At 36.7% G+C, this 27,290-nt stretch overlaps 2 protein-coding genes across 3 annotated transcripts in view; both read left to right on the top strand.

Annotated features, from left to right (window-relative positions):
* Hipk (Homeodomain interacting protein kinase) overlaps positions 1-16,117 on the top strand; it is a 105,556-nt gene extending 89,439 nt beyond the window's left edge. For both annotated transcript variants that reach the window (XM_071586110.1, XM_071586109.1), the window contains 2 exons: positions 3,503-3,580; positions 15,781-16,117. In XM_071586110.1, the coding sequence (XP_071442211.1) occupies positions 3,503-3,580; positions 15,781-15,973 (271 nt within the window). In that variant the 3' untranslated portion in view covers positions 15,974-16,117. The remainder of the gene's footprint in view (positions 1-3,502; positions 3,581-15,780) is intronic.
* Positions 16,118-21,207: 5,090 nt separating this feature from the next.
* Positions 21,208-27,290, top strand: part of LOC139688559 (putative ammonium transporter 2) — a 52,127-nt gene continuing 46,044 nt past the window's right edge. Inside the window, exons 1-3 of the mRNA XM_071586112.1 lie at positions 21,208-21,274; positions 21,683-21,818; positions 24,786-24,943. Of these exons, the coding sequence (XP_071442213.1) occupies positions 21,208-21,274; positions 21,683-21,818; positions 24,786-24,943 (361 nt within the window). The remainder of the gene's footprint in view (positions 21,275-21,682; positions 21,819-24,785; positions 24,944-27,290) is intronic.

The raw sequence follows: 27,290 nt of genomic DNA, 5'->3' as shown, positions 1-27,290 counted from the left end.
TCATGTTGAGAAAAATCCTTCTTCCAAATGGGATTTTGATAGCTTCAAATTTGATAGGTCAACCAGAAAAGTATTTAAAAGACCTTCAAAAGGATAATTTTAAGTCATCAACAATTGTATGTATGATTTCATGAAATAAAACCAAGCTGAGGCTTTCCCATTGGTCGAGAATATATAATGATAAAAGCTTGGCCAGTGTCGAGGGAATTTAAGATTCTACACAGTGATTTTAAAGCAAGCATCAATTGGTGTAGGAGGACGATGCAAAGAAAACTTCTCTTTCAACTCTGAACTTCTCGACACGTCTTCCCAGTAAGTATGCTGAGAATTAGTTTCATATCAGAGGCTCAATATAAACATGCATAAAAAGCAAAACTATGCACTTGGGCAGATAGGAAATGCCAAGCAAACCCCAAGTTTGTTTCAACATTTTTTTTTATTTTATCACAAGTACAAAGTACCCTGCAAATCACCACCAGGGTGTGGCAGGGGGTGATTACACATCAGACTAGTTTCGATCGAAATATTTTTCACCCTAATGCGGTTAGTTAACATCATTCTGAATCCTTATCGTTTGTGGAAAAAAATGGTCTTTGATCCATCTGTTTTACACTTAATTTATCTAATTTTGTAGACATCTGACCTACCATGAGGCTAACACAATGGGGCTAATGCAATGGAACCTCGTACCATGAGCATAATTTGTCCTGTGACCTTTCTTGTTGAGCAGAACACTCGTTCAGTGAGTAATTATTTTCCATATGAAGTAATGCAAAATACGTCATCAGCAAACCTGACTGATTTTATGGATTCCCTGCCGCCTTTCACTCGTATCTCCAGTTCTTGCCAAACCTAATTAATCATTTCTGCCACATGTACGTTGAACAGTAGCGATGATAATGGACAAGCCTGCTGCCTTCCCTCTTTCTAACACTGCTCATCTGGACTCTCAACCCCCCACCCGCACCTGAGCAGTCTGAGACATGTACAGGTTGCGGATTAGCCTCCCGTCCCACCAATCTATTCATATTTTCTGCGATATACTCATTAGTTTTCCCTAGTTTACTCTATCAAATGCTTTTCCAAAATCTAAAAAACAGGCAAATACATCTTGATTGTATTCTATGCTCTTCTCTCTAAGTGATCCCATTAAGGGCAAGTACTAACTATATGTAGTGGTTATTATCATCATATAAAAGCCTTAAACACAGTAATCAGTTAGGTGGGTGACGGCAGAGTTCTCCCAGTACTAAGCCCTATGGCAAATGACCTGTCTCCAAAAAATCACAATACCTTGGGTGCCCAGAGAGGCTTGCCTGGGAATCAAACCTGGGCCTCCAGTCAGTAGTCCAATGCTAGAAATAACTTCTGAAAATTTAAGTGAGTAGGGTGAAGCCTCTAAGTTAAAGGGCTGTTTTTTAAAGAATGAATATGATTCTTTTTAACAACATACCTTTTAACTAATAGCATGCTCTTTTGCTTTGATCATCCAAAGCTTCGTGGCCCTTCTTGGAGTAGTCTCCCCTGGATGTCTTCTCCCTCGTACTGGTTTAATCTTCAAATACATGCTGGAAGCCATTTTTATATAGGGTCTTCGAAATTGCCTCGGTAACCTCCACCAATGCTCCTGATGACAAAAGAGTGTTTTTCCTGAGGGTGTCTCTTCACTTGGGGGCACTGGTGCATGCGGCTGGCTCTGGGCTATAGGGCAGATGAGGAACACAACTCACATTGATTTTTGCAATATATATGGCCACCACACTTTTGATTTAAAGCTGTGCATCATCATGGTGCAGGATCCTGCCTACTGCTTCAAAATGTGGTGTTTTGCATTAGTTAATGTGGTGGGAGAGTATTTTAATTACCCCTGTACTATGGTCCAGTTATAGTTGTGTGAAATACTACAAAGTACTGATACACCATTTCCTGGATATTGAAAAGTGATTTGGCCATAACTTTCTCATGACTTGGTATTTTTTTGGGTCTTAGTGTTGCCTCAATGCGATGGAGCCAAATTTCATCTGCAGTGGTAACATTCAAATGGATTCCATCTTCGTGTAGTAATATCAACTTCAACTGCAAATCATCCTGAATGTCATTGTCCTGTTGTTTTGAGTATGAGCCGTTGCAGAACTCTCCTCACAAACATGTCATATGAAATTCCCATTCTCATGCATTTGTGATCCTAGTTTGTGGCACCCATCTAGCAGATAATTTTCTCATATCCAAATCTACCGTTAAAATGTGATATTCCCATCACTACAGCTTCAGCAATTTCTCGCACTTTCAGTCGGCAATCGTCCATGATCATTTTATGCACTTAAGCAGTAATTTCCGGGGTAGTGGCCCATAGTTGGCATGAATTTTCTTTGCTTTCATTAATACCTTTCTTTGCGAAGTATTTAATCACTGCTCTAATCTCACTGTTTTCCATCTTCACAAATCACTACATGGGAACAACAAAAGAGAGGCTTCAGCACCACAGATCTCGTCCCAAAGCACTGACATGTCGAGTGTTTACTCTCAAAGGATTACCTGTTACTGCCTGGGAAACTCGTGCTGGCGCTGATATCTGGTGGTGATTCTGAGAACCTTTCTAATTACCCTCGTATTTCAATTACTAACAACTGCCGGTGATTCAATACTGGTCTTAAATTAGTGACATTTGTACTTCTAAGCATTGCACATTTAAGATGAAATTGAGTAACAAATTGAATTTTTATAATATATTTTATGTAAATGAAAATTGTATGACCACTCTTAAATGTGCAGCCCCCCTTTTGTAATGGTAGGAGTAATTCCACTTTGGTTCATATCTGGGCTCTATATGAAGCATTTGGCACCCTGAACAAAATTAAAAATACCAATCTTTGGAAGCTGTGTGAAGGGAGCAAAAACATCATTATTCAAAGGGCGCATTAACCTCCTAGATTAGTAATCAGTTGTATTCAGTTACTGATAATCAATCACACCTCTCCTGGCTTGCATGGTAGTAAATATGTGGATGTGATGTTTAGAATTTTTATGTTTAAAAAAATGTGAAAACGTTTTAAGTAAATACATATGTCTAACATTTTTTAGTCATTGTTTGTTTTTTGAAAGTGTGGGAGTATTTTACTTGATAGAGCTAATTCCATGCCTCTCAAAATGATGGTGACCCAGTTATATGCCTGGATGCTAGCATTCTGAGGTTATTTGCTTGTTTTCACTTTTCCTCATAAACGTGCTGTCCTGTTCAAAGGAAGTAGACAGAAGTCTTTTTGTGATTTGAAAATATATTGCAAGTATGTGCAAGGTTGGTTACCTCTCAAAGTTACTAAACTAAGCTAACAATAATAAAATGTGACAGATTTTACTTATAAGGCACAGTTTTCCCTTGGCATTTGAAAATTTAAATTTGGTTGTGAGTGACTTTCTAATCAGGCAGATAGTTGGTACTTGATTTTTGGTCATCTGTGAGATTAATTACTCATTTTCTCAATTTTTTCTCTCTTCCATTCAGTCACAAGATAGTTAGCACTGTGGGTAGTGCAGGGTTGCAGACCTTCTCGACAGGGGCCAAAATTGCCTTGATGCGACAGTGAGTATTCTTAATTGTGAAGATTTTTTATTTACCTGCCAATATTATTTATTTACATGAAGCTTCATGAAATAGTTTTATAGATGTAACAAAAGGACTCGATTGCCTGCAGGGGTCTCAGTCTGGAAAACCAAAGGGTGCTAGTTTGGAGACTACTAATACATGAGAGAACCAGGCTTAAAATTTTTCCTTGTTCCTTGGTGTTGACATTCACTGTGGGAAACCTTGAATTGACATTTTCGAAGGGATCAGTGAATAAAATGTGAAATCAATGAAGGAAGACTGCAGGTAAATGTCGATATTTCTAGGAAAGTAATATTTGAAACAGGTGTAGGTAAAGGGAAAGATACTTAGGAGTTGAGAGAGTATGTGAAGGAAGATAAAGTTTTGTGTCTGTGGGACCAAAGGAGGAAAATTTCATCAATGTAGAAGGCACAGAAGAGTGGTTTAAGGGTTTGTTAGAGGTATGTTCCAGTTTTCCCGTAAAAAGATTGGCTCATGCAGGAGCCATACTTGTGCCCATTGCAGTGCCTTTTGTTTGGAGGAATATTTTGTTGTTAAATTTGAATGCATTTTGGGTGAGGACGAGTTGGGTCAGTTCAATGAGGAAATCTGTGGACGGAGTGTGTGATGTGGGTCGTAGGGAGAGGTGATATTTGATCAAATAGATCTCTACAGATCTCTCTATGTACTCAAGAAATCTAGCTCCAAAGTCAAAGATGTCCGCTCATCATGATCTCTGTGGGAATGACCACTTTCCTCTTTTACTCTCTAAAGAAGACATTTTATGCAACCTTTTTCATTCACTGGAAAACTGGCTCATCAGCTCTGCTGACTGGTCACCATTGAAGTGCCTTTTTACTTTTAAGACAACATTTGTTTCGATGCATTGCACAATGTCAGGTGGGCTGATTCATCATCTCACCTTTGATCATAGCTGGCTGGGTGGTGACTCCACCCCCTGGAATAAGCGAGATATTCGCCCAGCAGTGACGAAGGCTACGACACAGGCTTTAATTGATGGTTTCCAGCATAACTTTATGGAATCGATTCATATTGGAAATGACAAATAGTAACTTTGTGATTCCACTGAAAAATTTTTAATAATAATAATATACTTTATTCATCTTATAATCATATTCACATATGGTAGATGTCGTCATTTAGGAACATACAGTTGTTCCTGGATAATATAGTATACAGCACAATATACAATCACATAAAATACTTATTTGAAAATATTTGCATACATACACTTAGTATTCTACTCACGCTAGACCTTATTTTTTTAGGCTAGTAAAGTCGAGCTCATAATACTCCTTTTTGAGTATAACGGATTGGAGGTAAGCCAATCACGCAGCACCCTGCGGAACACTACATTGCGGGCTGACTTTACAGATTTTGGAAGCATATTAAACAATTTGATAGGTAGACCTTCAACTTTGTAAGTCCTATCTAGCCTAGAGTATGGAAAATCCATGTTAGACTTTGCTCTGGTGTTATGGCTGTGAACGTCAGCCCTAGTGGAGTACATACTCGTATTTTCTTTTACATGAACTAATGAATAGAATATATATAAATTGTAGATAGTCATAATTTTTAAATTTAAAAAGAGAGGTCTACAGTGTTCAAGTGGACATGAATTAGATAAGGTACGGACGGCCTTTTTCTGCATCACAAAGATTTGCTTAATATCAGATGCATGCCCCCAAAGTCTAATGCCATAAGTAATATTTGAGTGAAAGAATGCATAGTAGGCATTAATTAAGTAGTCCTTACTAACATATAATTTCAATTTCCTGAGCAGAAATAAGGCTCGGGCAAGTTTCTTCCTAATGTATAGAATATGAGTACTCCATGTTAACTTGGAGTCTATATAAAATCCCAGCAGTTTCACTGGGACAGTGTCTGGTGTAGCACATTTTAGAGTGCATATAAGATGCTGAGTTTTATTGGGATTCATATGGAGATTGTTGGCAGCAAACCAGTCCACTGCCTTTTTAAGTATAGTAGGAACTCTATTCATCGCATCAGAATGATGGGGGAACTATGTAGGAAAGTAGTATCATCCACATAGAGGACACAGTCAGTAATCATATTGGGGCACAAGTCATTAATCATGACTAGAAATAAAAGAGGTCCAAGCACAGAGCCCTGAGGCACACCATATTTAATATTTAATGGTTTTGACTGTTTACCATTTACATAAACTGACTGCTTACGATCAGATAAGTAGGAAGAAATAAATTTTAGTTCAGTATCCTTAAAACCATAATATTTCAACTTATTTATGAGAATTTTGTGATTAACACAGTCAAAAGCCGAAGAGAGATCACATAATGAGAGAGCCAAACATTGATTACCTACATAAGCCTTAATGATTTGCTTTATAACATATTCAACAGCTTGGGTTGTACATTTGTTGGGTCTGAAACCAAACTGAGTCGGTGTAAATAGGTTTAAAGATTCAAAATAGTCCAGGATTTGGGTAAATACAACTGATTCAATGATTTTTGCAAGTGGAGAAATAATTGTAATAGGACGATAATTGTTTGGAGAACTGATATCACCACGTTTGTGAATAGGAATGACCTTGGAAAACTTCAACTGATCAGGAAAATAACCAGACTGGAGACAAGAGTTAATGACAATAGCAAGAGGGTATGCTAACCAGTCAATTACAGATTTGATTGAATTATTTGAAAGCCCAAACATATCTTTACAATTAGAATTCTTGAACTTTTTCACTACTTTAATTATGTCTATCTGAGAAACTTCTTTCCATCTAAATATAGAATTGGTGGTGGGAGTATTGCATAATAGGTTATTAGCAGTGTCAGCTGAGGTTTGATTAATATTATTTATATCAGCTATAATATTGTCAACCGAACTAATAAAGTAGTTATTAAAAGATTCAGAGTCTATTGGAACATCATCAGAGTTTTTACTGAATTCTGTTTCTTTTTTAATGATAGTCCAGGCTGCTCTGCATTTGTTGGATGCACTATTAATGTAGCTAACATTGGCTTGACATTTAGCCAATCTTAACTCAGTATAGTAGTCCTTCTTTTGGTTATTGTAGGCTTTTTTAAGATCATCACTACCACATAGCTTATACTGTTTATATAAGTTGAGTAAATTCCTTCTCTTATTCTCAAGGTCAATATTAAACCAATTTGCCTGTAGATTGGGCTTCTGTTTCAGCTGAATTAATTTCTTTGGGAATGCACATTCAAACAATAACAGGAAATGACTAAAAAAAGTTGCAAACTTTCTTTCACAATCAGTATAGGTCAGCAGGGCATCCCAGTCAGTATTATTAAGCAAAGTTATGAAGTCATAGACATGGTGTACAGTCATCTGTCTAACATACACAGTTTTGGAAGTTTTGTTATAGCTATTTACACACAGCTTAGGGTGCCATGAAAAGGAGATTGCAAAATGATCAGAGAGCATGGGGTCAAAGACTTTGAGAATACAGTCGGATTTATCAGTATTAGTTATTACATTGTCAAGACAGGCATTCAACCTAGTCGGTTCCGAATTAGCACAATATAAATCCAAGCCCCTGAGAAGAATGTCTAGCTGAGTATGACTCCTTGAAAGGCAACCCATGTCAACATTTAAATCGGTTCCTATAACGATAGTTGCGTGAAAGTTTTGAAGATAAGTTGAAACCTTCTCAAGCTGTTCACAGAACACATCAAAGTCTCCATTAGGAGAACGATAAATAGATGCCACAATTAATCTCAGTCCTTTAAGGTACACGGCAACAATTTCAAAATGTAGATCCATACAAAAACGATGTAAATCCAACCGTTTACACGTGAGATAGTTTTTTAAATAGATACATACACCACCATTTTTGAAGGATTTTCTACAGTAGATTGAGCCAAGAGTATATCCCGTTATTTGGTATAGATCACTTTCTTGCTCATGTAACCAGTGTTCAGAAAGGCACAGAATATCATAATTTGCCGAGTTCAAGTAAATTTCCGGGTCACAAATCTTGTTTCTTAGGCACTGAACATTTAACACGAGGAAGTTGACAGAAAAAGAAGTAGAACTACCTGAGGTTTTGGGAGTTTTCAATTGGTGCACTAATCTTCCGGAGAATTCCGGCGGGATCTCGGAAAAAAATAATTACTGAGGAAAATATTTTTTGGCCAAAACTCTGGGGACAGGAGCTTTTCACGGAGATCTTCGTCAATCGAGATATGAAAAGAGGCATAATTACCTCTGGATACCTTAAGCTGCTCGATATCTGCTGATGTATCGGGGAGCTCGGGCAGTTGGTCCTTCAGATAGGACATAATTGCTTCTGTCGTGGTGTCAGGATGAAAATTCCAAACATGCACGTGAGAACGGCGATTAATGCCAGAGATAGAGCACTTTTTATCAGAGGAACCCATGATGGGTGTACGGCGTCGCCGCTTATGTTGTATAACTTTAAAGCCGTCACTAGAAAGGTAAGAAGATTGGCTAACAGAAGAATTTTCACCAGTGTATTCATTCAGTTGAGTGACGAGGATTTCATTGGTAGATGCAGAAGATACAGAGGTAGATTGGGGTTGAACAGGGGACGCAACAGGCACTGGAGATGCATTCCGTTTGCAGGCACGAGTTTGCGGACGTTCCGGAGCACCAACGGTAGGCTTTTTCTCTTTAAGCAATGGCTGAACTTGAGCATTAGCAGACTTTAAAAGTCTGCAAAAGTAGCCGCACTTTTAGGCTCTTCAGTAGTACGTTTGCGTTCAGATTTTAACTTAGTCAATTCTTCCTTTAAAAATTCAATGTCCGACGCCATTTTAGAGATTTTATGGACAGACGCTCGGCAGTAGGAACACTTCCAGTTTACGAGATGACCCGGGTTTATACGTTCAACCTGAAGATGACGTTAAACGTCAAAACCCAGGTCGGCTCACATTAAAAATTTTTCAGTGGAATCACAAAGTTGCTATTTGTCATTTCCGACACAGACTTTGTTAACGTAGAGGCAATGCGAGAGAGTCCCTCTTAATTTTGGTAGGGCTCAAGCTCTGACAGAATACATTGTGCCCTTCTTGCCCTGGGAATCAACCATCACAGACTCCTATAACACCTTGCCAGGAGTGAACCATATCCACATTGCATGTGTCTGAAATCTTCCGGAATCAGCGTTGGGTGAGGTTCTCAATACCCCCAACCAGTTGTAGGTTGAGCGTAGTTTCCCAAGCTCCTGGTGGTAGTCCGTGGTGATGCCTATTCCGAAGCAGGGCAAGGACAAAAATGACCCGAATAGCTGTAGTCCCATCTTTCTCACCAATTGCCTGTACAGATTGATGGAAAGAATGGCCAACAGACCTTTCGTTTGGTGCTCGGAGAGATAGCCGCTCCTTTCTGTTGCTCAGTGAGGTTTTCGACCAGAGATATGCATAATGGACCATTTGATGCATGCCAACAGTGTCATCCAGGAAGCCTTTCTACTGCGCCAATACTTGGTAGCTGTCTTCTTCAACCTTGAGAAGACTTTCAATGTAGTGTGACGACAAAATTTTAAACACATCGCATAAGTTGGTATTTAGGGGCAATATGGCCCTACTAATTAAAAATGTTTCAACCAACCGTTTCTTTTAAGTAAGGCCTGGAATGTACTACGATCCTCAATACAGGAGAATGGGGTACCTCAGGGATCAGTTTTGAGCGTGATGTTATTTGCCATTGCCATGAACAACATGACGGAATGCATCAATGCACCTGTGATGGCATTGCTCTTTGTGAACAACCTAGCCATATTTTGCCACGTGATAGGACTGGTAAACACCTCCATGCAAACCCAGGTGATCCTAAGTAAGTTTGGAGACTGGTCGTGAAGGAACGGCTTTTGTTGCTCCATGTAGAAAACAAAATCTGTTTATTTCCACCATCTTCGCAGGCACCACATTCCGCCGACTTTAAGCCTGAATGGCAGGAATCTCCCATATGTTGAGTGTGTCCGTTTCCTAGGAATAATCCTTGGCTAAAAACTAAACTTGCGGGAGCATATCCGTGTAATACACGAGAGTCTGTGTAATACACGAGAGGTGTCATCAAACCCTCAATGTTTCCCGGTTTTTAGGTCACTGTATATGGGGAGCAGACTGCACTGTCATGCTTTTATTGTATCCAGCCTTGGGCAATTCGAAATTGGACTACGGTGGCAGAGTAGACTCGTCAGGATGAGAGTCTTATATGATAGCCCTTAAAGGTGTTCACAATGCCGGGATTTGGTTGGCCACTGGGGCATTAATAACCAACTCAGGCCCAAGCCCACTTGCTGATGCAGGGGAGCCTCTGTTGGCAACCCGCAAGAGCTCTCCGATGGGCAATTATGCCTGTTAATTATTATTCATGACAAACCACCCATGTTTTAACATCCTTTTTAATCCACGGTCTTTAGACTTATTTAACGGACAGAGAAGGGCCACTAGACCCCTAGCCATACATTTTAATGATTTTATCCATGAATTTAATATTCTACCTTTCCTGAAGTGTACCCAATTTGTGCACTAAATCTCCACCTTGGTTAACACCAAAGTATGATATTAAGGCCATGTCAGACATGCGCCCTAAAGCATTCACGACTGAGTCAATTGGAATGCAGAATCAAAATCATGCACAAGTAGTTTCATGGAAACCACATTCACATGTGTAGGTGCTGCTCATGTTATTTTCTCTTGTTTCGATAGAATTGAACACTCATTACATGTTGAGAAATGTTGACACTCTTCTGCTCTGACTTCGGTAAAATCTTAGGATCAGCCCTCCAAAATCTTCATTTCTTTGCATTCATAGTGTCCATTTTAAATGGGCAAAACCTAAATGTTTCTATTCATATAGCAGCTCATCTCTCCACCGGCATATGCAAGGTCTGTCCAATAAACTCGCAAACTGGTGCAATCTGGCAGCTATGACCCGGACTATGGCCCCGCTCGCTAGTGGCCGTGCTAGTCGCCCGAGGCCCAATGAGCCGTCTGTGATTGGCGGATCGTCGAGCTGTGCGTATGGTGTGCCAGTTATGTTCGTTTCTGTTGTCCTTGCTCTTTTACTGCTCCTTGTAAATGGAAATTAAGAAATCACATGGCAATGAATCAACTTGAAGTTTTTGGTGAAGTTCGGATAAAGTTATCAAGAAACTACTGAAATGTTGACCCCTGTTTACGGTGATCATGCTCTGAAGGAAACATCTGTTTTCAAAATGGCCCACAAGACGCCACGGATAATGCAAGCCCGGGATGACCTTCAACCACCTGTGTTGATGACAACATTGATCGTGTGTGGTCGCATGGAAAAACAGTCCGAATGATAGCTGATGAACTGAGTTGAGGAAAATCAACAGTGCACACTATTTTAAACGAACATGATGGATGGATCCTTCACCATGACAATGCACCAATGCACATTCTGCATTGATTGTTCGCCACTTTATGGCAAAAATTCAATCACCATCCTCCTTATTTGCCAGATCTCGCCCCCTGCTACCTTTTCTCATTCCCAAAATGCAAAAATGTGATGAGGGGACATCACTGGGAAGATGTGGAAGACACAATAAAGCAAGAAATGGCGATAAAACTAAAAAGCCTAAATGCAGAGGACTTCCAAAGGGTGCTTTAAACAAAAGTGGGAATGAAGAAGATAGAATAAGAATGCATAGCAATGAATGGAGAGTTCTTTGAAGGGGACGAATTCAATATAGATTAAATTTTGCAAAATGAAATTTTTATGGCCTCAGTTGGCATATTTATTTTACAGACCTCGTACTACCTGAGTAACGGTGTAAATCGTAATTCATTTCAAGAAATGGGCATGGCAGCAGCTCTTGCTCCGTTTTCAATGCTTTGTCTCTCACTTAAAAATTATGACTTAAACATGAAACCTCCATGGGTGTTGTTTATGCAAATTCTGATTATGTTTTAGTGTTAATATTTGTTTTATTAGCTTGCAGAATCCTTCCTATTGTTTTTACACTTCCATGAAATGTTTTAGAGATTTATTTTTGGACTTAGTGGCACATTAGAGAAATTACTATCCATTTCATCCAAAAACCTAATCCTCATTGTTCAAATGCAAAAGTGATATGTGGGTAATCTTACGGATAAAAATTGGGAAATCAAACCTACCCAGGGTGTATAGATGGACGACCTTTGTGATGTCGATTCACCTCATAGTCTGGTACAATACCTGAAAGTTTAATTTGTATTTTTAATGTGGTTTTTTCCCCAAAATATTTGGAATTCTCTTGTGATTATTGCATGGCAAAATTAGAAATATTGTTAATTTGTAGCATTGAACCCAATGCATGTAAAGATATTATAGTTTTTCTTATAGGTGTCTTCTTCAACAGGTTACCTTTGTGGATATTTCAACATACTTTCCATGGTATGAAAAAATTAGATGACTTCAGTCTTCAAAATTGTGGCTTCCGAATGAAATAAAAATGTTTAATATGCTTTGGGAATACCAAAATATTATTATCACTAATATTGCATTCATTATCTATATGCTTGCCTCCCCCATGTACCTTGACGTGGTGGAAGGGCTTGTGCTTTCCAATGGCCACTAGAGTTATGCTGGTGGGGATATGATAACTGCTCCTGGTAGGCTCACCCATGCCAGATAGGTCGAAGGTTAGGAGCCAGAAGAAGGTTATCCACACAGTGTCTACTCCTCAGTGAGGTGGCCCGCCCTTCAGCATCTGATCACGGTGAGGTGGCCATTGAGCAATGGTGCCACATTAAAAACACTATTAAGGAAGGCATCCGGAAACCACTTCAATTAAATACCTCCCTCTTCTATGATGTAAATGGATCAAAGTAGAAAGTTTGGTGATGATGCAACTCAACACACTAGGTGCCTGGCTGCCGGAGATGCAAGGTTTTCATGGTCATCATTACACAAATTCTGTGCAAAGCCAATTTGATAGCAGCAGGAAAGAATACACTGAAGAGAAGTTATCCGGGTGGAATGGGGACTTGGAATGTTAGGGTGATGTTGAGGACAGCGAAATTAGGAAATTTTAGCGTTGTGTGAGGTAGGATGGAAGGATAGTTGTAGGGTAATTAGTAATGGAGGGGAAGAGATACAGCAAGAGATGGCAATCAATATTCAGTAAAAAGGTAGGAAGAAGCACGGTAAACAAGGAGCAAGCATGGAATAGAATCTTATAAGGAGAAGTAAAAGATAAAGCCACAAACTTGATCATTGTTCATTTTTCAAAACATTTCCCTCTTCCCCCCTTTCAATTTTCAAAAACTCATGCACCTGGTGCCAATAATGGCATGTAAAGAGTCCATGTGCATGTATGTAAATGGAAATGATAGATAATCATCTTTTCCTTTTCTGGCATTAAAATAATATGCTTCCAAAACTGGTTGTTAAGTATCTTTGCATTATTACTTTGATAATTTTATATGGTCTAATTTTTCATCATGATTGTTAACATCTTTTGTGTTGAATAGAATTCATTTACAGAGGGTGACATCAGTCTTTTAAATTTAGATTAAATAGTCAACTAGGACAAGAAATTCTCCGAAGGATAATCTTAGAATGAAATCAATGTTATAATATGTATTATTGGCACATTTACCATGAAAGTTTGAATCATTAATTTGTACTTACACAATGATTATGAGAATGAAAACAAATGCTCTCAAAGTATGAGGCTGGTCCCAGAAGTACCCGACCCAACAAAGAAATCAAAAAATTTTTGGAAAAAAATGTAATTATTTTTCAACATTATCTCCTTTCAGCTCTATATGCTTTTCCCAGCGATGTTTGAATAACTTCAATACCCTTTTTATATTAAGAACTGTCTTGCTCCTCAACACTTCTGGACGTTTGGAAAAATCTTAGACCACTGAGGTATTTTTTCAAGTTTGCAAACAGAAAAAAATTCAAAGGAGCTAAATCTGGCAAATGCAGGGTATGAGGTAGCAATTCAAACTTTAATTCTTGAATTTTGGTCATTCCAATAATGGATTTGTGAGCTGGTGCATTGTCTTGATAAAACAACACTTTCTTCTTAGGCAAATGCGGCCACTTTTGCTTGATTTCTTCGCTCAAACATTGCAATAAGATAGCTTAATACTTGCTGTTGATAGTTTTTCCTTTTTCAAGATAGCCAATGAAAATTATCCCACGTGCATCCCAAAAAACTGACGCCATGACCTTGCCTGCAGATGAAATAGTGTTCGCCTTCTGTGGAGCCGGTTCTCCCCTTTGAATCATTTGTTTTGATTGTTCTTTTGTCCCGGATGTGAACTAATGGACCCATGTTTTGTCCATGGCTATGGAATGGTGCAAAAATTGTGCTTTTTTGCTGTGAAAAACACTCAATTGAAACATCTTCATGACACTGGTTTTGCTTGAGTTTGAACAATCTTGCATACAGCTTTCTCATGTCCAAATTTTCAGTTATTATGCGATGTACCACATTTTTTGAAATGTCTGCTAGCTTGTGCACTTTCAGCCGACAATCATCCAGTATCATTTTGTGGATTTTCTTCACCGTTTCTGGAGTCGTCACCTCATTTGGTCAACCAATGCGATGCTTGTCTTGACAGCTGGTACAGCCTCGTTTAAATTCTGCCACACAATACTTTACTGTTGTAAACAAAGGAGCAGACTCACCCAGAGTAGAATCCAGTTCAGCTTTAATATAGTTGGGCTGAGGCCTTTCTAATATTTAGTGTTGTATCACATATTAAAAGGCATTAGAGAGAGTGAATTGGGTATAATCGATGAATGTATTTTAGAAAAGAGGAATAGATTCGAGGGACAGGAGGCCAATCTGCAGCCTGTATATGTCTCAGACTGCTCAGGTGCGAGTGGGGAATGGAGAGTCAAGATGGGCAGTGTTAGGAAGAGGAGTAAGGCAGGGTTGTCCATCTTTTCATGTCAAGTTGAACTGATGACTTTATAAAACTCAATTTAGTTGTGAATCAGGTAAAATGAGACTGTATTCTCTAGTTTGGGAAATGCAGTGAGCGTCAAATGAAGCAACCTACTCCTGGTTGGTCTTGTTGCTATTATAGTGGAACGTCTTACAGCGAGGGTAATTCGTTCCTTCATCTTTCTCTTAAAGCAAAACACTCATTTAGTGAAAGAAATTTTCTCATATATTTCAATGTAAAATACGATGATGCGTTACTTGGGAAAAAAAATAATGTACAAGGTTCATTCAAAACAAATTATGTGTACATTGTTTAGGATTGTGGATCATGTTTATCTTGCCTTCTATCACAGTATAAAGCAACTGGAAATATGAATGCTATTGTGATAACAAAAAAGAATTGTAATAATTACTTTGGGAACCTTGGTAACACCAAGAGGTTAACCAAGGTTCTACTGTGTAATTTAAATGGTGTCAATCTTGCTTATAGCTGCAGAAGTTTTTTGAGATATTAGTTATGACATTAAATGAAGCATTTATTAGGAAATAAACTTTATTATCCTACCAAGGAGTCTCTGATATCTCTTTAAGAGGAGTACATGCATATCAAATCCTGGCGGTGTTGAATATTTTTCAGAAGTATCCCCAACCTTACTTGAGGTGCTTTGTGGAGGGCACTTTGAGTGAGTACGCCGTCCATCGGATGGGACGTTAAGCTGCAGACCCCTAGGCGCCTTTCGTAAAGAGTAGGCTAATGCCGACGCTGGGTTTCTCTCCCCCTTCATCCTTTCCTGTCCATCCCTTATGGCGAAAATTACCTCAGCTGTCAGTCGCCTCCCCTAAATACTACTACTATTACTACATGCATATCAAAGCATATTTTCATCCTTGAAATCAAAGAAATTGTAATTAAAACAATTTTTTCTTGGCTGCAACAGGCTGATGGTGTGAGTTTTTTCTTTGCATGCAAGAAGAGTCACTTAAACTTTCCCTGATGCCATTTAGGCGGATATGTTTGCCACTGATAAATCACATAGACAATACATTCTGTACCAAGAATTTAAATATTTTTATTCGAGAAGTTAAAAGTAACATTAGTTGGGGTTAGTGATTTTTTTTACTTCTTAGCCAGCAAAATACCTAGCTTTTAAGTAGTGTGATAGTAGTTATTTTTAAATTAACCTTTGATTTTATGTTGATGCTAAATTATGTGTCATAATACACCTTAATATTCTCATAGATATTATTTCTCATTAACTCTAAATTTTGTGTGTTCTCTCATTTGCTGCAGGGCCCTTCCCCCTCCTGCGCACCACGCAAGTGCCCGACCAGTGCTGGCCACACATGCCTCGCACCCCCTCCCTGCGCACATGCAGCCAGCAGCTGTCTTCCCAGCACACCCTCAGGTGGCAGCTTCATATGGTTATGGGCCACTCAGCCCTGCCAAATCGCAATACCAGCCACATCTCTGGTTTGCTGAATAAGCCATCATCAAGCATGGGGAGATGTCAAAACTATTCCTCAACTCATCTTCATTATTACTGTGTTTATACTTTGTCTAGTTATTTTTTATATTTAATGTCTTTTTGCAAGGCATACTTTGCTGTTTTATAGATATATATATATGTATGTGTATGTGTTTATATATATATATATATATATATATATATATATATATATATATATATATATATATATATATATATATATATATATATATATATATATATATATATATATATATATATATATATATATATATATATATATATATATATATATATATATATATATATATATATATATATATATATATATATATATAAACACACACACATACATATATATATATTGGTGGGTGCGTGTTGGTTTGCTGAATAATTATTACATATAGATAAACATTTATGCATGTATACAATGTGTTTATTGTCGAAAAGGTTTTGACTCTTATCATGTTCCGTGCACCTTGATTGTTACATCATGAAAAATGATGAAGTATTGATGGATTCTCGTGACATTAAGTTTAATTGATTGATTGGTCTCTAATTTAATTAATTTTGGTCATGTTGTATAGAAAGTGAAATTTTTTAAATGGTTTGTAATTCTTTTGACATTTTTTGTTAGTTCTTAATTGACTGCTCTAGGCTTATGCTAATGTAAACTATATACATTGAATACCTTTCTTGATTATTTGGTCAAAGGTTTTGTTACAATCTTGTTTTCCTTTGGCAAGGTTGGCTCACTTTTGAAGACACAAACTCTTTGCACTTGTAGCAGTATGCTTCATGGTGTTCATAGTATCACCGTTTTCTATGGTTGATATTTTTGTACAGTCTTAATGGTTCTTAAAGAAATTGCTGCTTAGTGAAATTTTTTAGCAAACATTGTACATATTGTGATTTAAAGGATTAACATTTGGCCAACATGGCCTTCACTGAAACTGTTGCCTTTCTCATAGTAATTTGTTTAATTATGGAATTTTAGTGTGTAATTTATTAACTCCAAATACCATTAATGTCGTAGGTGTGGCATTTTTAGCATTCAAACTACTTATACTCTTTTTGTGTAAATATTTTTGTGATTAATCACAATTTTCGGGCTGTTTCCATGTCACAAAATATGTGCCTCTGTTTTTATATATATATATATATATATATATATATATATATATATATATATATATATATATATAAATATACATACATATATATATATATATATATATATATATATATACACATACATATATATATATATATATATATATATACATATATATATATATATATATATATATATATATATATATATTTGTGTGTGTGTGTGTGTTTGTATTAATAATAATGTCATGTGATTGTTTGTATGCCTTTGAGTGTGACGGTGTGTTTGTGCACTGTGAGAGTTTTATGCCTTTTAATTCTGTAACATTTGGGAAAGAAGGCAAGTGTGCATGATTGTTGCTCAAGCAATTTGGCTGATAAGTAATAGGTTGCATTTGTTTGGGACTAAGTATGCCTTCAAAGCTTGCACTGCTTCCTATTAAAAAGCATTTCCAACGTTTATTCCTGTGCATGTCATGGAAATGGAGAAAATGAATGTATGTGAGAGTTCCAGTCTGTTATACATGTAGTTAAAGCCTTCGAACAGCATGGAGGGTGTGATTGCTCGAGTAGTCCAGTGGAAAGGAAGTGGGGGTTGGTTTGTAAAATATGAAGTCAATAGTTGTGATATTTAAATAGCAAATTCTTAGTGCTAAAAAGAATAGGGATGCCAGGTTTTATCTTATGAAAATATACTTTTTTCACTTTTGATTATTATTTGATGTATTTTGTGGGGAAAATCAATGGTTCTAATCCCATCGCCATGCGCACTCGGTGATAATGTAGTGATTATATTAATCATGTAAAATAAACAAATATTTTTGGAGTTGAAAGCTAAAGTGTGTGGGAGAGACATTACTTCGGTCCTCTTTCACATGCAAGTAGATGAGTTGTCCTGGTGTTTGTAGGTGAATTTCCAATGATGTTTATTAATTGTGTATGTCCCATTTTTACTAACTGGTTCCTGAATTTGAGGGAGGTGTGCTGTCGTGGTAGTAAATCAGCTAGCCTTACTAAGTGGCTTTGTTATATGATTAGGTTTTTTGATAACCACACTTCAGTGATGAAGTTTTTAATATTGTAGGTCCATGCACTGATTCTGGGTATAGGTTATTGCTTACCTGTTGTGTATTTCAAAGACAAGTACAATTGTATGCAAACATTAAGACTAAATCTGTAGTCATATTTATATATAGATTAACAGATGGCATTTTCATGTTCAAAAGCCTTATGTAATATATATGATATATATAAAAATATAGGAATATATTATTCTGAACATGACATTTGTCACTAAGGGTGGTTTTTGGGCATAGTGCTTGGTAAATTGCCTTTTGCTTTAGTGTGCCTAATATCAGCATGATTTTGGCTGCAATTCATGTTAGTTTTGTGCCAGTTTAATACTGACCAAACTATGAAAGGGGTCATTGCAGACATTTTCATTATGTTGGTCATTAAAATTGATGGATACCTTATGCAAAAAGGTCTTGCCGAATTACTGCCATTGATTTGTTCTCATGTCCTCTTGGACACCCATCCCCACCCCGCCCTCCTCGGCAGCGAGTATAGCGGTATCCCCTCCCCCACTCACAATGGTCAGCTCTGCTGGAGACGGTGACTTGAGTCTTAATTGGCCTTGGTATGATCTTGTTTTTTGTCGCTATTCACTCTCCGTTCTTTTTGTCTTGCTAACTTGATCTTTTTTAGATTACAGTCATGCTGTTCAAGAGTTGTGTCAATGCATGTCAGGGCTACTCATTCGTCAGTTTTAGATAAATAATACATTTTCTCATACAATACATTTTCCAAGGTTTTACCAAAGATGTGCAATGTTCCTTGATTAAAACTATAACAAAAGGGTAGTTCAGTGCAACTTCTGTAGTATTACAGCTCTAACTGGTAATAAATTCCCATGTCCCTAGTGCATGTTATGCAAAGTATTTGCTGTGGCAATTTGTGTCTGATGTAGCATTTAATATAATGGCAATTTATTTGTTTGGTTATACCTCATGGGATTGGTGTGAAGTGTCATTTTTTATCAGTTAGAAAATACTGTTGTAAATGTATCTGTATTTGATAATGTTTTAGTTGTCTTGCGGTAAGCATTTTAAAATGACTAAAATATTGGCTTTGGAAATTTCGATCTTTACTCATAGGTAGACATATTGTTATTGCATCTAGAATTTATTTGTCTAGTTAATATAACATTTACAGTGTTAAAAAATTGTGTTAGCCATTTTCTTATTCATCAATTTAACTTAAATTTTTAGGTGATGTACAGGAAGTTGAGCCTCTTAATGTTGCACAAATTATTTTGCTGTGAAATCATGCATTATGCTGTATTATAGTGATGTAGGAAGGTGGATATGGCGTTTAATCTCATTATATTTACTAAGTAATCAATTCGATGCTGAAAACTGTGGGATTTTTCTGAAAGGCCATTGGTGATGCATAATTTTATCATAGATGTGTATTTATTTAATTCTCTATTGCCCTCCAAATTTTTTATGTTATGAGTTAACAAGAATATGTAAATGCCAATTATATATATATATGTATATATATATATGGTTGATATGTGTCTGTGTGTGTGTGTGTGTATATTATATAAAAACATACACACACACATATGTACATACATACATACATATATATATATGAGGTACTTGTTAGCACAGAAGTTGTATGGTGTGAGGGTCCATTGCTGTGACTTTGTGTACAGTTATGAGAGTGATGTTTTAATTATTTTTGTGATGTGACTATGAGCTCTTTGGTCAAATGGATGTTCAAAACATTTGCATGTGATTTAAATTTGCAAAATTAAAAGAGGTGTTTAGTTATGCCAGGGTTTTCCTTAGTTACCACATTAGATCTTGGCATAAAGGTATTCTTTCCATTTAAGAGGCATTGAAATATGAGGACTGGTTCCTTGAAACTGGTTAATTCCGTTGCTGCACTTGGCTTACAGCCTTTTCATTGGATTCTTGCCTTTGAATGAAGTGAATGTGCCTCTTTTATGTTCGTTGTTGAGTAACTGTAACAATGAGCAAGGGTCACTTCTGTTGCTTTATAACTTAATCATGGTGTGTGTGCTTACTGTTCGGAAAGTTCCCTAATATTTTATAAATGCCCAAAGTGTAAATCATTTTAAGGATTGTTCTGTGCCAATCTAGTTTTATACTGGTGTAGCTACCTGCAATTTGTATTCCACTGACAATCTTGTCATAACCTTGTATATAAAATCCCTTCAACCTTGGCTAGATTGTGAAATTAATTCCTATACTGGTGTAAAATATAAAACATATCATTTTAACAAATAACACTATCTTCGTTCTTGTTATTAATCTGGAAGAAAATATGACATATTACCACTTTCCTCTTAAATTTAGTTCAAATTTTTTCTTGCTTGAAAGGAACAAATTCCCTGGCTGACTCTAAATAGGTTTTTAGTCATGAACGTTATATGCTTTGCATTCCTCCCAGTTATATAGTTATTTCCCATTACTGTTCACTAGAATATGCGCTTCCGGACATTCTCTTCGCCGTGAGTACTCTGAAAGCATTGACCTTAAAATTAAAACACTTCGCTTTTCCACATAAAAACTTTAATTTACGACCTAGGTTTCGTTATGGTATAACATCATCACCTGATGATGTTATACCATAACGAAACCTAGGCCGTAAATAAAAGTTTTTTATGTGGAAAAGCGAAGTGTTTTAATTTTAAGGTCAATATGAAGAATTTCCACCAAGTGACGCCAGAAACTGTTTTATTTACTCTGAAAGCTTATTAGTTCCACTATTTGAATATGGGCTGGAGATCCAAATAAGGCCTCAACTCTTTGGAATGTTATTTTCCCTGATTCATTATTTCATTACTATTTTGCACACCTTCAGAGTACCAGTTTTACACTCTGCCCATTTTTACCATTGGTGAAAGGGTTACCTCCAGTGGCTATTAACAAAATAACCTTGAATTGTGTTTCTTGAAAATAGATGAATTTCTACTGCTTGAAGATATTCTCAAGCTCAAAACTGCGTATAAGAGTACCTGTGCCCTACAAAGATAAATATAAAATATACGGAAAGTCACACTCCACTGGTTAATGTTTTGTAAAATGCCCCTCGATATGTGTTTATATGATGATAGATCTGCCGGTGGTGACAAAGAACTACCTAATGAGAGTGTGTATGCTTGCTTAGAATTTTTTAATATTGAGTGGTTCTGGAGCTCTTCTCTGTATAAGCCTTGCCTCTTTGTCAGAAATGGCACTTATGAATGGGAGTATGACTTAAATTAAAAGAAGCATAAATATATTATCATGACTTGTGTCCATTAAAAATGTTTGTAATTATCTCCTAGTCAAATGCAGGTGGAAGGATGTACATTTGGCATTAAAATTTAATAGTCAAAAACTTCCATGTATTTTTATTCCTAAAACAGGGAGTTGGTGGATTTCAAGAAGCTTAATGGGGTCAACAGCAGTCCGGATGACTAAAGATCTTCTGCGCAGTTTGAGAAATGGTCACTTCAGTCCCATAAGCCCCAAGGCATATCTCTAATGAGTAAACCTAGTATGCAACTCCTTGCAGGCCTTATTGTGGCCACTGCAATGGTACCACCAACATCTACTCTTGTGTCAGCCAACTTCTGTAAATGTAGAGGTAGAAATTTAAAAATAATTCTTGATGGTAAATTTGAATACCACAAAGATAATGAATTAGCAAGGTATAGTATCAGGTGTTATTGGTAGCAGAATGATGGGGATTTAAATTTCATTAAGTGAATACAGACATTTACATCAAAATATTTATTGAAAAATTCTTCAAAGTGACACTCATTAGTGTCAGAAGAGACGCTCATTGACAATGCATGATGAAACATTCAAAAATATGCTACTCATAATTGAGATACAAAATATTCAAACACCTCTCCAGCAAAGAGTAAGGTGCTGAACAGGTTTGATCAAGTGACCACTCTGGGATTGTATGTTGGTGTGTACTTGAACTTGAATAACATTGTTTGACATCTCAACATTGGATCCTTCCATAACGTCATCACCATTTATTACTTCTCTTGGCTACCCATGATGTTGAGTGTGAGTTGTTTTTATGAAATTTGGCTCAAGGATGGAGATATGACAGCGACTCTGTCTCTTTAAATCCAACTATTGGCAGTCACACAGGAAAAATATGGGTGCTATGATATTGGTTAGAGTTGATCTCCAGGTTAATCAATGTGAGTGCATACCATCATGCTGAGGGTTGATGCTGTGGCAGTAGGTCTCTTTGTTAGTAAAACTATAGTTTATCCCCGTACTATTCTTCTAGTGTTAATGGTCCTTATTTGTAAATGATGAAATGACTTTGTTTGCAACTTTTTACAATTGGGTAACTGAGTTATGTGGTCGTACATCCACAAATGATGAACATCATTAGGTAAATCTAGTGGAAGTGACTACTTCCCAATTGATTGACAAAATCCACCATGGTTTTGAGTGATCGAAAAATAGAAATTTGCAAAATGGCTTAAGCTTGTAACCTATAAAAGGCATTACTACTTAATTTACACAATGGATTCAAAATTTTTGAAATACTTAAATTAGTAGGGAATGCATGATTCACAGGTTTAGAGAAAACTATAAATCATAAGAAAAGAAAATTATGTGGGCTTTTTTGTTCCTGTGTTTCTCTTGAGATCTCCGTATAATCAAGGTCACGTTATATTTGGGCTGATATACAAAGAGTCTTTGAATCAATATTCAATCATTGGATTTTTCACTTACATAATTAGAGGGGTTATTGCTGTAAAAGTCTAAATTTTGCTTTAGGTAACTGGGCTTCAAGCCTCCATCCTGAATTGGGGCATTTGTCTGAATTTAACACAACCCATTGCCTGCATACTCAGCATGTGTATAATACACCTGTATAAAAGGTGGATATGTGGGTCATTCAATTTTTCCTCAGAAAAGTCCAAGAGATGGCACTTGTAATATGGAAATGGTTTGCTTTTACAAAGGGTCATCTCTCACTAGACTGCTGTTTATTTTTCAGTCATATCCATTGCACGATTTCATTTTCATAGTTGATTGATGCAACAAGCTTTTGTTTTTTCGTAGAAATGGAATTAGAAATGAGTTTCGTGTGGTGATGAAACACTTCTATTCACAGAAAGAGATGAAAGTTGAGTTGGATGAAGTTCATGGCACATTTCCTCCTGTGCAATACCCAGCTGTTTATAATTGAGTAAATGATTTTAAACGTGGTTAATATTAGTGTGTCTACAGAGGAGGCAGACACGAGGACATTTGCGTCATCAGCATAGACAACAGGCAGCACGCCTGGTACAGAGTTCAGTAATGTTGGTAGATCATTTACGTACATGAGGAAAAAGATTGGGCCCAGGACAGATCCCTGGGGTACACCACATAGTACACTTTTTACTGGAGAAAGGAACTCTCTTCCTTGTTTAATTAAGGCTACACATTGTTTTCTGTCCAGGAGATAGGATCTAACCCAGACAAAACCCATGATCTGATTTTGGGTGATTGACTAGTTTGGTGCTTTCTCATCAAAATCTGGATGAATTTCTTTGTCGATGCATAACAGTGGATAAAACATGGACACACTACCAAATGCCAGTGACAAAGCAAAATTTGAAACAATGGGTTTCTTAAGGCAACTTGACTCCAAAGAAGATGGAGGTAGTAAAATCAGCAGACGAGGTGATAGCCGAGGCTCAAGTGAAATTTGAGTTTTCTGCAGTGTTTATCCACTGTGGCTAAGGCTTTTGAAAGTTCCTCAGCATTAGGAATTCTCTTGGCAGAAGGCCTTAACCATTGTAATGGCCATGTTTTTTTAAATGCATGCAGAATCATCTAAGTTGATTACTTTCAAAAAGAACAAATGATAAATGGAGAGTATTATAAGTCATTATTACAGCGATTGATCAAAGAAATCAAGAAAAAAGTCCTCATTTGGAAAAGGACAAAATTCTCTTGCATCAAGACAACGTATGGATACACACTTTTGCAGTTTCAATGGTGAAAATTATGGAATTATAGTTCAAATGAATACAACATCCACTGTATTCATCAGATTTGGCCCTCAGTGACTTCTTTTCATTTGCAAAATTGTAGAAATGCACAAAATGATTTGCGTTGAAGGAGGAGGTGATATCAATGCAATAATATCAGAGTGTAAAAATCATTTGCTTTGACAAGCATTCAAACCTGGATCCCTCAATGTCTGGCCGAGTGCTATAGCTATTTAAGCTACAGAGCTACTCTTACACTTTAAAAGCTAACACAGATTCCTATCTTGAAGACCTTCCAAAATGCTACTCTTTGGACAGCTTAAAAAGTTGGGAAAAATTCTGGGAAAAGTATATTGAGCTAAAAGGAGATTACTCTGAAAGATAGATATATCTACCCAAAATAATTTTCCCTAAGGGCTAATTGGACGAATCATGTATAAATGCTAGAAAGTAAATTGATTAATGAATTAATTTACTTTTAGGATATTTGAATATTTCTTGTTATCACTGATTCAAGTTAGCATTGCAATTCATTAGAGAACTATGTACTACCATTAGTCTACAAGGAATTTTAAATTAATTTTTTCTATCACAGTACATGCATGGTAAAATTTAAGATATTTGTTAAAAATATTAATATATTTTCTTATTTCTCTTCAGATGCAATTTCAAGGCCTATTGTTTGTTCTCTCTGTTGAACACTGTTGTGTACTGCCTGCCAGCTGGATGGGTTTGGGGTGAGCATGGTTTTTTGCGGCATCTTGGTGCTGTGGACATTGCTGGATCAGGTCCAGTGCACCTCATAGGAGGATCATCAGGTTTGTTTACTGTGATATACAATATTATGATTTTTTATGAAGAGACTTATCAGTGTGATTACAACAAGTGGCAAAGGTCAATTTGGAGACTGCTTTGCAATGTGCTCCCAATTGCAGCTGTGATATCGTCTCCTATGTAGATGCAGAGTGGGAGTATTTTAGAGGCCAAATGTTCCTCTCCTGAAGGACCACAATAATCTCTAAACAATGTTTTTAATTTACTTAAATGGAATTTTGAGAAAACGATCTCTCAACTGTACTCAGAGCCTTGCAGGCAGTTGCAGCCCACGGTAACTTTCCCTGCTATCTCATTTGAGATATTTTGTGTGCACACTGCTTTCTTTGAGGTCTCCATGGGTCTGAGTGCCAAGGTACAGACATGAATACTCAAGGAATATAGCTTTAGGTTCCCATAAACCGGTGTAAAAAAAACTCTTGAATATACTCTGTATCTAAGTTTTCATGAGTACGATGCAGTATGTGTGCCAGGATGATCTGAGGACTTCACAGCCTGATGATGAAAATGACTATTTGTGCTTGCAAAAAGGTTTTAATTTTGAAGTATAAATGCCCTTGATATTAATACATTTTATCCAGGGCTGTTCCAGTACCACTATCCCATCAATGTAGCATTCTTCCGAAAGTGCTGCAAAGTGCTCTCTACAGTTGCAGTCACTTCATGATTGGATGTGAAGAGTAGACCAGCAAGGATATTTTTTAGTTTTTCGAAGAGGTGTAAGCCTAAGGGAGCCAAATCCAGGGAATGGGGTGGGTTTTCTAATTCTTAATGGTGCAAATCCCTTAATTTTTCCATTACCAAGAAAGAATATGTGAAATACTTTGCTGCCAAATTCAATATTTTGGAATTAATATTTGTAAGTTTAATCAGGAATGACCCAGATGTATAAGCTTATCGGTGTTCTCAGTTGAGAATGCCAAGAAGTGATGAAATGAAAGAAAAATCTCATTCATCATGCTTTGACCAAGTTTCAACATTTCGCCCCTCTTCCAATAGATATATTTCAGTGTTGTGACACAAAACATCAGGGAGATCATATTCATACACCAAGTACTTTGGAATTCAAAGTACCAAATTTCATTTTCATGAGAGAAACTGTTGTCGCCGAGAGACTCCCCGATGTGATGAAGCACCCAAAAGCCTTGACTAATTATATGTTTAATAATGCACAGCAAATTTTACATTCCCTTTGACTTTGGATTCTACACTAATTGCTGCTCAATAATGAATGAGGCGACTGGATTGGTGGCTTTGATTACTGCAATCAATTTCTTCCCTTCATTAAATATTTACTTGTTTGTCAATTCCATTCAAGCAGTAGCCCATTTAGAGCTTCATTGTGTTGCCTCTCTATCTTCTGCCAGGTAGGCCTTTAATGTACTTACCTCTTTGTATTCGGAAGTGGCTCTTTTTTTATGTTCATAAATAATTTTACATGAAATGCTGTTAATATCCATGAGCTTATTTGCTACCTGGCATGATTAGTGTCTGTTGTTCAAATGATCATTCTGTTAAACAATAACTTTTGGAAAAGCCAGCCAATCACATGAAGTTACTTAAATTATAATATCAAAGTTAACAGGGGTACCTTAAATAAATAAAACAGTTTATGGCATCAATTGGTGGAAATTCTTCATATTGACCTAAAAATTAAAACTTAATGCTTTTCCACATAAAAAACTTTTATTTACGACCAAGGTTTTGTTATGGTATAACATCATCAGCTAAAAATACAAGTCAAATACAGTATATATAGCTCTGGACGGAGGGGAAGAGGAGGGAGGGAGGAAAGCAAGGATTGGTTGAGGTAGGAAGAGGGGGCAGAAGAGGAGGAGGAATGGTAATATTGATAAATTAGCAGGCTGGGAGGAGGGATTAATACATTGTTGAAAATATAAAATAACAAAATTATGCATTGTTGAAAAAAAATATATTTATATATTGTTGAAAAATTACATTTACATTTAAATACTAAAAAACCCAGCATATTATTGGAGTCTTAATTAAAAAATAACTGAAATTGAAACTGCTAAAATACTAGGAATTTTATATCAAACTTAACTGAGAGACCCACATCAGTCAGACCTGTAATAAACTGAGTAAAGCTGCTTATATGTTGAGAAAGCTCAACTTTCTCATTTCAAATGAGTATCGTTTAACATTTTACCATGCCTTCTTTCAATGCCACTTGAATTATGGTGTTGAGTTATGGGGTCATCCCCAACATGTTAAACAAATTTTGCTTCTACAAAAGAGAGTAATTCGCTCTCTTGCTAATATACCTCCACATTATTCCTGCAAGCCTCTTTTATTAGGCATGGAATTACG

The sequence above is a fragment of the Hetaerina americana genome, unplaced genomic scaffold, assembly GCF_022747635.1.
Source record: "Hetaerina americana unplaced genomic scaffold, ioHetAmer1.1.p SCAF_20, whole genome shotgun sequence".
Classification (NCBI taxonomy): domain Eukaryota; kingdom Metazoa; phylum Arthropoda; class Insecta; order Odonata; family Calopterygidae; genus Hetaerina; species Hetaerina americana.
Note: the sequence above shows the minus strand (reverse complement) of the source record. Positions and strands in the feature narration are given on the sequence as shown.